The sequence below is a fragment of the Pseudophryne corroboree genome, chromosome 11 (assembly GCF_028390025.1).
Source record: "Pseudophryne corroboree isolate aPseCor3 chromosome 11, aPseCor3.hap2, whole genome shotgun sequence".
Classification (NCBI taxonomy): domain Eukaryota; kingdom Metazoa; phylum Chordata; class Amphibia; order Anura; family Myobatrachidae; genus Pseudophryne; species Pseudophryne corroboree.
Window position 1 is genome coordinate 41,429,948 of NC_086454.1, and position 12,066 is coordinate 41,442,013.

General features: G+C 46.7%; 1 protein-coding gene across 3 annotated transcripts in view; it reads right to left on the reverse strand.

Annotated features, from left to right (window-relative positions):
* Positions 1-1,593: 1,593 nt before the first annotated feature.
* LOC134968574 (transmembrane protein 9B-like) overlaps positions 1,594-12,066 on the reverse strand; it is a 58,320-nt gene continuing 47,847 nt past the window's right edge. The window contains exons 4-5 of one of the 3 annotated variants that reach the window (XM_063944065.1): positions 7,049-7,157; positions 1,594-2,503 (exon numbers count right to left, since the gene is read on the reverse strand). In XM_063944065.1, the coding sequence (XP_063800135.1) occupies positions 2,360-2,503; positions 7,049-7,157 (253 nt within the window). In that variant the 3' untranslated portion in view covers positions 1,594-2,359. The remainder of the gene's footprint in view (positions 2,504-7,048; positions 7,158-12,066) is intronic. The other 2 variants (XM_063944064.1, XR_010189329.1) reach the window with 2 other exon arrangements.

A 12,066-nucleotide genomic window follows, 5' to 3' on the forward strand; every position in this document is an offset into this window, starting at 1 on the left:
GGCAATCATACAGTAGGAGGGAAGTCCAGGAGCAGAGCATTGTATACCTCCTGGAGAGGGTCATATTGGGAGGTATGCGTATCTGTTGTGCTTATGTGACATTTTCTCTAACGCGTTTCGCGCCACAGGGGGATTTCAAAGAGTCTAGAATCTGAGTCACAGAATATGCAGCACGCTACAATAATTGGAGGCAAAACATATATATACAGGTTGAGTCTCCCTTATCCAAAATACTTGGGACCAGAAGTATTATGGATATCGGATTTTTCCGTATTCTGAAATAATTGCATACCATAATGAGATATCATGGTGATGGGACCTAAGTCTAAGCACAGAATGCATTTATGTCACATATACACCTTATATACACAGCCTGAAGGTTATTTTAGCCAATATTTTTAATAACTTTGTGCATTAAACAAAGTGTTTGTACATTCACACAATTCATTTATGTTTCATATACACCTTATACAGACAGCCTGAAGGTCATTTAATCCAATATTTTTAATAACTTTTTGTATTAAACAATGTTTGTGTACATTGAGCCATCAGAAAACAAAGGTTTCACTATCTCAGTCTCACTCAAAAAATTGTGTATTTCGGAATATTTGGATATGGGATACTCACCCTGTACTGCAATGAGAAGCAAACGGAGGTCATTACCACGGTGAGATTACAATCTCAATGAATTCATTAACACAACGTAAACGGTAACAAAACCCCCCATATTTATTATTCAAGAGAATCAAGAGCCTTCACGACAGCTGCTGGCATCCTGATGCTCTACAGCTGCTGTGGAACTACAAGTGCCAGCATGCATCAGGGATTGTACTTTTTCCATCAGCTGGACACCTACAGGCTACCTAGTCTAATAGAGCGCAGCGCAATATTTTATCATCAAGCTTTCTCTATGCAGCAGTCAGTGTTTGGGTTTTGGCGTCCTATGCGACTGTGTGTGGCCAGACGGTGGTATTGGTCAGCAGTCACTACGTGCTGGTGATAGATGCAAGGTGGACATTAATTGCCTGTTCTCCTTTATTCATAATTAACGTCACTCGTTAGCCAGCACAGAACTAGTTACTGCATAAAACATGCTAAGAAACAAGCGCTACAGAAAACCTGACCCTAACACCCTTCTGTCTTCATTCACTTATTACAATTATATTGCAGCTAAAGAAAATAACCTTTGAAGTGTCTGCGCTCATCCCAGTAATTGTTTGTATACGCTCAGCAGCTGACGGGGAACGGCGAGTCTCCGCCAGGTGGGATCAGGTTACCGGTTATTATAATAAGCAACAAGAATTAATGAGAGCGCGGAGAGCTGGGACACGGTATGTACTAAGCGTGGTCTAATCATCACAGCAAACACACGTCTACACTGCTTTGTAAACAGGGACTATTGTTCTGGGGAGGGAGGGTGGCTGTCACTTGTTTATATTCACCTTAACGGGTCACTAAGAAAAACAGCTAGATCAAGATCTAAAAGTCCCAAGAGAATAGCACACAGCGTCTATTCCCAAAAAAAACGGGACTGTCCCTCAGAAATCGGGACAGTTGGGAGGTATGCTTCCTATAGCATCGCCACGTAGCCACGCCCCCTTTTATGTGTTCCGATTTCTTCTTTAATGATGTTGGAGGGTATGTTATATGTAATGGGCCCTACACACTGATAGATCCGCCGCCGAGCTGCCCGACGGCAAATACGGCCAACCCGGCGGCGGGGGGGGGCAGTGACGGGGGGAGTGAAGTTTCTTCACTCCCCCTGTCACCCGGCTCCATAGCAGAGGAGGCAAATATGGACGATCTCGTCCATATTGGCCTGCATGCACAAGCGAAGGGGCACCAGCGATGAACGAGCGTGGGGCCGCGCATCGTTCATCGATGGTGCCTCCACGCTGAAAGATATGAACGGTATCTCGTTCATTAATGAGCTATATCGTTCATATCTGTCAGTATTATCTGCCAGTGCGTAGGGCCCATAAGTGTAGTACCTTATTAGAAAGACCTCCTTTTTCTAACATCTCCTTATTGTACATGGGGAAAAGGCCAGATGGAGCCTACTGGAGGGACAGTTGCTCTAAATCATAGGACTGGAGATACCTGGGGATACTGCAAGTTTATTTAGTAAAAATGTTGCACAAAGTTAAATACAAAAAAAAGTTTTACAAAGATTAATTTAGCAAAAATACAAAACAAGGCTTTCTATGCGTGATAATATAATTGATTATGGCCTCTATAATATTATAGAATTTTTTTTTACTGAAGGCTTCATATATTTTAGAGGTGTGATCCTGTCAGAAGACATGATAAATACTTGAGTGGCGCCACCTGCCCATGGAGTGGGTACTGCACAACGTGTTTATTCTCCGACACCGTCGTCATTCTGTATGAACTGCGAGTGGCTGAAGAGACGTCTCTGAAGCCTGGGCTTCACCAGCTTCAAGTACACGATACCAAGGAGGAGGAGAAGGCCCAGGATGGAGGAGCAGATGATGATGGTCACCTAAAGGGAGGGAGGATGGGCTGATATAAGAGACATCTACATCACATACCACATCTTCTGAGAGTCATTGGGGGAAATGTATCAAGCCTTCAAAGGAGTGGAGAAGTTGCCAATAGCAACTAATCAGCTTAAAGCTAGCATCTAGTACATTCTATAAAATGGTAGGCAGAAGCTGATTGGACTTGATACATCCCCCTCATCTTCTTTGCAAGACTAGAGGTTTCCAGCTGACAATTAGAAGCGATTGCACCTTCTGACAACTTTAACAGGACAAGACAAAGGGTCCCATTTATCATCGATCGCATATTAAATGCATTCTGGGTGGGATCTTACCACCCAGGCTAGCATTGCGTGCATGCATGGTCAGCTCTGACCGCACACGCATGGCTGCCACTTGCAGGGGAGGGTGGTATCTGTAGCCCATAGGCTACAATGGAAGATCAATACAATCGGAAGATAGCGGCAGCTCCGGCGACCAATATCGGCAATGCTTCGTATTCTGGATATTGGTCAATTTGGCAGCATCGCATCCCCCCATAGAAACCTACTGGGGGATAGGGATGCACCTGGCAGTGGAGGGATGGCAGCAGGTATTGGAGATACCTGCTGCTGTCCCACCTTCTTACATTCAGGAGATTCATAATATTAGGGGGTGTTTTGGGGGATATAGCCGCAAATATACTTTGATAAATACGCCCCAAAGCATTTGTGTCTGTAATAAGGCAAAGCACAGGGAATGTATAGAATAGACACATTTCTATGTGATCACCGTGCAGGATGTGGGCGATCTCAGGGGGTTATGTTATGTCTGACATCTGTAGAACTGCCCTCTGCCCGATGGTTTGTCCTTACCCCCCCCCCCCCCCCATGACATCACACACATTGCTTGCCACACCCCATGCTATTGTATTATGGTGAACTAACAAATCATAGCTCAGTCACACAGACAGGAGAGCTCAAGGATGGGATTACAGTGAAGTGGAGGTAAAACAATGGAACTGTACTATACAAAGAGCTCTATAAGCCAACTTACTATCCCCATCATAGAAACTAGCTAAAGTTCGGCAACCAGAGAACATTATACATTCATCCCTTAACATTTACATTAGACAAACACAAAGTGAAAATAACTAAATTGGTAGCGACCCTTCAATTCATTGGTTTGTACAGTCCCCATGCAACTTTTAATAAATACATTGGGGTAAATGTACTAAAATTCGTATTTTGCCGAATGAGGTTAAAGTTCAAACACGAATGACATCGAAAGTATAAAATTGCAACTTTTTGAATTTATTACGACTAATTTACAAAGCTGTCGTATTCTGCATTTTCGTATTTTCCGATGTCGATGTCATTCGTGTTTTTTGGGAGTGTTTTACGGGAGTGAATTGTAAAACACTGCCGACATTAACACAATGAATCTCGGCCGGATCCGTGAGATCCATGCAGGGTTTCATTGTGCACATTTCGTAAAAAAAAGAACATTGTTGTTGAAATGTAAAAAAAAATTGCGTGGGGTCCCCCCTTCTAAGAAAAACCAGCCTCGGGCTCTTTGAGCCGGTCCTGGTTCACAAAATATGTGGAACAAAATGACTGGGGTTTCCCCATATTTCATAAACCAGCACCGGGCTCTGCGCCTGGTCCTGGTTCCAAAAATACGGGGGACAAAAAGCGTAGGGGTCCCCCGTATTTTTGAAACCAGCACCGGGCTCCACTAGCCAGGTACATAATGCCACAGCCTGGGGACACTTTTATATTGGTCCCTGCGGCCCTGGCATTACATACCCAACTAGTCACCCCTGGCAGGGGTACCCTGGAGGAGTGGGAACCCCTTAAATCAAGGGGTCCCCCCCTCCAGCCACCCAAGGGCCAGGGGTGAAGCCCGAGACTGTCCCCCCCCATCCAAGGGCGGCGATTGGGGGCTGATAGCCTTTTTATAAAAATGTGAATATTGTTTTTAGTAGCAGTACTACAAGTCCCAGCAAGCCTCCCCGCAAGCTGGTACTTGGAGAAGCACAAGTACCAGCATGCGGGGGAAAACCGGACTACTAAAAAAATACCCCAATAAAAACAGGAGACACACACCTTGAAAGTATAAGTTTATTACATACATGCACACCTCCATACATACATACTTACCTATGTTCACACGAGGGTCGGTCCTCTTCTCCATGTAGAATCCATGGGGTACCTGTTGGAAAAATGATACTCACATAATCCAGTGTAGATCGGTCCTCTTCTGTTCTTTGTATAATCCACGTACTTTGCAAAATAAAAAAAAGGACACCCGACCACGCACTGAAAGGGGCCCCATGAATACCAGGACCCCCCCTGACTCCTGTCTAAGGGGGTTCCTTCAGCCAATCAGGGAGCGCCACGTCGTGGCACCCTCCTGATTGGCTGTGTGCTCCTGTAGTGTATGTCAAGCAGCACACGGCAGTGATACAATGTAGCGCCTATGCGCTCCATTGTAACCAATGGTGGGAACTTGGCGGTCAGCGGTGAGGTTACTTTCGGTCAACCGCTGACCGCCAAGTTCCCACCATTGGTTACAATGGAGCGCATAGGCGCTACATTGTATCACTGCCGTGTGCTGCCTGACATACACTACAGGAGCACACAGCCAATCAGGAGGGTGCCACGACGTGGCGCTCCCTGATTGGCTGCAGGAACCCCCTTAGACAGGAGTCAGGGGGGGTCCTGGCATTCGGGGAAAGGGGTCCCATGTAAAAACATGGGGCCCCTTTCAGTACGTGGTCAGGTGTCCGTTTTTTTATTTTGCAAAGTACGTGGATTATACAAAGAACAGAAGAGGACCGATCTACACTGGATTATGTGAGTATAATTTTTTCCACAGGTACCCCATGGATTCTACATGGAGAAGAGGACCGACCCTCGTGTGAACATAGGTAAGTATGTATGTATGTATGTATGTAGGTGTGCATGTATGTAATAAACTTATACTTTCAAGGTGTGTGTCTCCTGTTTTTATTGGGCTATTTTTTTTTAGTAGTAGTACTACAGGTACCAGCGGGCCCGGTTTTCCACCGCATGCTGGTTCTTGTGGTTCTCCAAGTACCAGCTTGCGGGGGAGGCTTGCTGGGACTTTAGTATTGCTACTAAAAACAATATTCACATTTTTACAAAAAGGATATCAGCCCCCCATCCGCCGCCATTGGATGGGGGGGGGACAGCCTCGGGCTTCACCCCTGGCCCTTGGGTGGCTGGAGGGGGGGGACCCCTTGATTCCTTGATTTAAGGGGTTCCCACTCCTCCAGGGTACCCCGGTCAGGGGTGACTAGTTGGGTATGTAATGCCAGGGCCGCAGGGACCAATATAAAAGTGTCCCCCGGCTGCGGCATTGTGTACCTGGCTAGTGGAGCCCGGTGCTGGTTTCAAAAATACGGGGGACCCCTATGCTTTTTGTCCCCCGTATTTTTGGAACCAGGACCAGGCGCAGAGCCCGGTGCTGGTTTATGAAATATGGGGGAACCCCGGTCATTTCGTTCCACATATTTTGTGAACCAGGACCGGCTCAAAGAGCCCGAGGCTGGCTTTGCTTAGGAGGGGGGACCCCACGCATTTTTTTCAAACAAATTTAACACTTTCCCACCCCTTCCGACTAATAAACATGCACGGATCTCATGGATCCGTGCATGCCTATCAGAACACGGTAAAAAAAAGCAGGTCTGTTTTATTTTTACGATTTTTTTTTTTTCACGGCAGTGTTTGGCTATTGCCGGCAGTGTTTGTGAATTACACTTTTTAGTAAATTACCGAGTTCTACCAAATAACAGGCGTATTTGACCGATGGTGTATTCATTCGTCATTTTTTTCTTTGAGTTCCAAAAAAATACGAATGCCCTCATCACTGCCGTGATTTGAGTTTAGTAAATTCCTGAGATGACACTTTGAAGAAAAAACACCATCTCGGTCAAAATCGGAAGCTTAGTAAATTTCCACCATTGTTTTATTTTCCAGATTTCTGTCGGTGTTTGAAAATTTTTTTTTGATATCATTCAGTCTGACTGGTTATTCCATTACACTACGTGTCAGATACAATTGTCTCCATAGAGCAGTTACATGTCGTATCCAAGGTCAATGAAGAATAAACAACCGTCCCTATAGTGCAGAATGATCCGAGCGATAAACGTGCTCTTCCCGTGGGTGTGTGCGCAGCCATTGCTGTGCAGGTTCTAACTCTCCATGCTAGCGACTACCTGTGCCCACCTGAATTTCGTATTTAATGCAGTTTTCAGCGTTACGGTAGAGCACCCCTGTATATAGTATTTGTTGTTTCTTACTGCACAGCTCTAACTTGACAGATCAAGATGATACAAAGTGCAGGTTGTTTTTAGGCGTTTCCGCCCCAAAATTATGTAGTTGATAAAAATTGATTCAGTAGTATTTGCGCCAGCTTGATCCGGACAGACACAACGGTTTTATATCGGTGGAGATTACCCGACATGAACAATTCCTTACGCTCACACTCAGCTGCTGACACATCTGCAGAATGAGACCGTGTGGACACGGGGAATAACTGACCTTGATGGTGAACGAGAGCCTCTCTTTGTACTTGCACTTACAGTGCAGGCAGTATTCTTCTGTATCCGCCCTCGGCACTGGCATGGGGTTAACCACATGGAGGCAGTTACTGGATGGGGAGAGCAGTCACGTGTTACCATATATCATCATACATACTGTATATAGTGATGTGATCATGTGGCAGTATTAACACGGCTGGTACATGTATGTAATCAAGAGTTGCGCTGTGTGACTTTTCCTAGATCTGCTTTAGATTGTAAGCTCTGGGGATCATTATTGTAATCTAGTTCAATGTAAATTCCTGCACTGTAATAGTGGTATGGGCAGGTCACTTACCACTACACACTGACCTTATGGCATGTAAGGCCCCACTGACTTTAGGATGCAATACAATGAATTAAGAGGGAGGTTCAATAAATAAAGTAACAAGACCTCTTGTTGCATAAATGTACTCAACTTGAACATACAGATGTCAAGATCAGACTTAATCCCCTGCTGTAATGACTTAAATCCCTACTGGATTGTTCTCTGTATTGTATTGCAGTGGAGAACAATAGATGAAGGGTTTATGTTAATAAACCATGGTGTGCCTAGGCGCAGCAAAGAAGTCAAGATAAAGGTGGACCCATCTGTATAGTACAGATTATTTTTCCATACAGTCCCCATACTCGTCTAAGCATTTGTTCCAACGGATGTGGTATGACTCGCTAGTGTTGGGACCCCGGCGCCCAACAAACCGGCGCCGGGATCCCAACCGTCGGAATGCCAGCTGCGGAGCGAGCGCAAAAGAGCCCCTCGTGGGCTCGCTGCGCTCGCCACACTGCGGGCACAGTGGCGCGCCACGCTATTAATTCTCCCTCTAGGGGTATCGCGGAAACCCCAAGAGGGAGATTAGGTGTCGGTATACCAGCTGTCGGGATTCCGGCGTCGGTAAGCTGAGCGCCGAGATCCCGACAGCCGGTATATCAAGTGCCACCCGTTCCAACAACACTGGAGCTGGTACAGGAATTTGCAGTGTATAGATGCGGGGAAGAATGACAACAGACAGGGTCGGTGCTGGACCGGGAACGTCAGGAACAGGTACGGAGCAGGCACTAGGATGGCAGGAACTAGGGACGGAGCACAGGGAAGGCAGGAACAGGACACAACGATAGAGCCCCGGGAGAAAACTAAGGGGGGCATTTATCATAGCTGGCATACTCTGCAATATGCAATCCTAGTATGTATGTACTGAGGTTTATCCTGCACCAGACTGTATATTCAAACGTAATGTATTATACCCAACATATGCAGACATGAATCCCAATGGACTGGTATGTGTGATGTTGGAGGTGCTCCAGGAATTGTGTAACATGCACATATACCTACAATGGTGGTCATTCCGAGTTGATCGCTAGCTGCATTCTTTCACTGTGCAGCGATGAGGCAAAAAAAGGCACTTCTGCGTATGCGGCGCAGTGCGCATGCGTGACGTATTATTACAACGAACGAAGCTTTTCAGTCGCAGTGCTGGCCGCAGAAAAGGAATTACCGGTAGATATTAAATTCCTATTTTCGCTAATGTTCTAGTGGATACTGGGGTAACATTAGTACCATGGGGAAGTCCCAAAGCTCCCAGAAAGGGTGGGAGTGTACTGAGACCCCTGCAAACTGAAGGTCATTTCTGGCCAAGGTGTCAAACCTGTAGAATTTTACAAACGTGTTCGAACCAGACCAGGTAGCTGCACGGCAAAACTGTAAGGCCGAGACACCCCGGCAAGTCGCCCAGTAAGAACCCACCGACCTTGTGGAGTGGGCCTGGATAGAACTCTGCAGCGGCAATGCCGCTGAAGAATAGGCTTGTTGAATGGTCAACCTGAGCCAACGAGCAATGGACTGCTTAGAAGCAGGACGACCAATTTTGGTAGCGTCATAAAAGACAAAAAGGGAGTCAGACTTCCTGTGACGAGCTGTCCTATTGACGTAAATCCTCAAAGCCCTCACAACGTCCACTATCAGTTGATCAAAACTCCCACTATCGGTTGATTAATGTGAAAAGCTGATACCACTTTCGGCAAAAACTGCGGGCGAGTCCTGAGCTCCGCCCTATCCTCATGAAATATCAAAACGGGCTCTTACAGGATAAGGCCCCCAATTCCGATACACATCTTGCAGAGGCTAAAGCCAGCAACGTGACTGTCTTCCAAGGTAGATATTTCAAGTCTACGCTGTGTAAGGGTTCAAACCAGTCCGACTCAAGAAACGTCAAGACCACATTGAGATCCCATGGAGCTGTGGGAGGGACAAAGGGTGGCTTAATGCGAAGAACACCCTTTCGGAAAGTCTATACTTCTGGGAGTACCGCTAGTTGTATCTGGAAGAATATAGAGAGAGACGATATCTGAACTTTGATGGAGCCTAACTGTAGGCCCTTGTCCACACCTGCTTGAAGGAAAAGCAGAAAACGGCCAAGTTGAAATTCCGCAGGAGGATATTTTCTACCCTCGCACCACAAGACATATTTCTTCCAGATACGTGGTAATGTTAGGATGGGACCACATTACGGGCCTGGACCATAGTTGAAATAACCTTGGATGGGAGACCTTTTCTAGTTAAGAGCTCCCTCTCAACTTCCAAGCCGTCAAACGTAGCCGCAGCAAGTCTGGATAGACGAATGGTCCTTGTTGAAGAAGGTCCTTGAGTAGCGGCAGAGGCCAGGGTTCCTCCAGAGACATGGTCAGGAGGTCCGCGTACCAGGCCGTCGAGGCCAATCAGGCAATTGGAATTGCCTGAACTCTTTCCCTTTTGAGTCTTTTCAGAACTCTTGGAATGAGAGGGATTGGAGGAAACAGGTATACGAACTGGTAGTTCCACTGCTGCAGCCTGCGGATCTCTCGTTCTGGAACAGTAACGACGGAGCTTCTTGTTGAGACGAGAAGCCATCAGGTCTATCTGTGGGCAGAACCAGGTGAACCAGTTGTTGGAATACCTGAGGGTGAAGACCTCATTCCCCCAGATGGAGGTTGTGCCTGTTGAGGAAGTCCACTTCCCAGTTGTGCACTCCTGGAATGAATATGGCTGAGATGGCGCTTGTGTTGGCTTACACCCAGAGTAGTATCCTTGACAACTCTCGCATTGCGGCCCTGCTTCTTGTTCCTGCCTGTCGGTTGATGTACGCCACCGCCGTGGCATTGTCCGACTGCCCCTGGATGGCTTAATTCTGTAGGAGATAGGAGGCCTGCAGAAGAGCATTGTAAATTGCCCCGAGTTCCAAGATATTTATGGGAAAGGCAGATTCCTGACATTCCTGACTCGACCACTTCCCCTGGAACTGGGCCCCCTGGGTTACAGCACCCCAACCCCTGAGACCTTTTGAGATACCGTGTCCAGGATCATACCTAGGTACTGAATTCTCCGAGACGGTTCCAGGTGAGACTTCTGGAAATTTAGGATCCATCCGTCAACCGTAAGCAGGCGAGTCGTCAAGTCGATGCTGTATAGCAGTTGTTCCCTGGACACCGCCTTTATCAGAAGATCGTCCAAGTACGGGACTATGTTGACTCCCATCTTGCGCAATTGCAGTATCATCTCCGTCATGACTTTTGTGAATACCTTTGGAGCTGTGGGGAGACCAAACGGTAAGGCCTGGAACTGCAAGTGTTGATCCAGGTTAGTGAACCGAAGGTAAGCCTGATGGGAAGGACATTTTGGGATATGAAGGTATGCATCCTTGATATCCATAGATACCAGGAACTCCCCCTCCTCCAGACCGGAGATCACTGACCTTGGGGATTCCATCTTGAATTTGAACACGTGAAGATACGGGTTCGGGGATTTGAGGTTCAAGATCAGCCGTGCCGAGCCGTCTGGTTTCGGAACCACAAAGAGACTTGAGTAAAATCCCTTTGTGTGCAGCGGAGGAGGTACTGGAACAATAACTCCTGTGGAAAGCAGTTTTTGCATTGTTTTTTTGCAAGGTAAATCTTGCTACAGGTGAAGCTGGTATGGCTGACTTTAAGAATCTGAGAGGAGGTAGTTCCTTAAATTCCAGCCGGTATACTTGGGATATGAGCTACCTCACCCAAGGATTCCGGCAGGACTTTGCCCACACATGGGCGAAGTGCTGAAGGCGAGAACCTACCTGAAAGTCACCTTGCTGCTGGGGCCAACTGTCACGCGGAGGGCTTTATGGATGAGGATCCGGAGGCCTGGTCCAGAGCTCCAGCAGCTGCCGGTTTACAGGACTTACCTCAAGTTCCTTTAGCAGCATTGGACGCACCTCTGGCTCTGCCTCTGAATTTTGATTAGAGATGTGCTGAAAAGATAGACAGGTGAGGCACTGCCATAGACTTTTTACTCCAAAGTTTTGGCTATAAAAATTATTAGAATAATACAAAGAAGATGATATTTCAAACATTCTTTGTATTTTTCATATACTTTATACAGTAAAAACTCTGGCCCAAACCTTAGTATGACTGGAAAGGCTCTGCCTCATTCTACCGCACGTCACTGCTAATAGCATACATCTGGGCCTCAACCCCTGGGAACAGAGCATTGTCATCTTCCACCGCCATCTCTCCCTCATCTAACTCTGGTATTTCAGTGTCAGAGTCAGACTGGAGCACCTGTGAGAGTGTGCGTTTATAAGAGACCACCAGAGGGGGCTGAGGAGCCTGTCTGTGGTCAGCAGTCTTAACCAAGAAATCATCTACAGACTGTTTCAGGGTCTGCCTTTCTTGCTTAGCAACAGCTAACTCTGAATTTATATTAGTAATCATAGTTTTAAATGATTCTAACCCTTCAGGTTCCTGCAAGCAACTACCTTGTGAAGGCAGAGAACACTGGGTACACAGTAGTGACCCCTGTGAAGAGGGTGTAAACTTGGTGTTGCAAGAGGGACACACAGTTTTCCCTGACATGCTTACAGCAGAGAACAAAGAGTTATAACACAGGAGATCAATCCGACCCGTTCGCACGCAGCGGTTTGTCACTGCGGTTCGAACGGGTCCGGAATGTGCATGCACGTCGGTTACGACGCG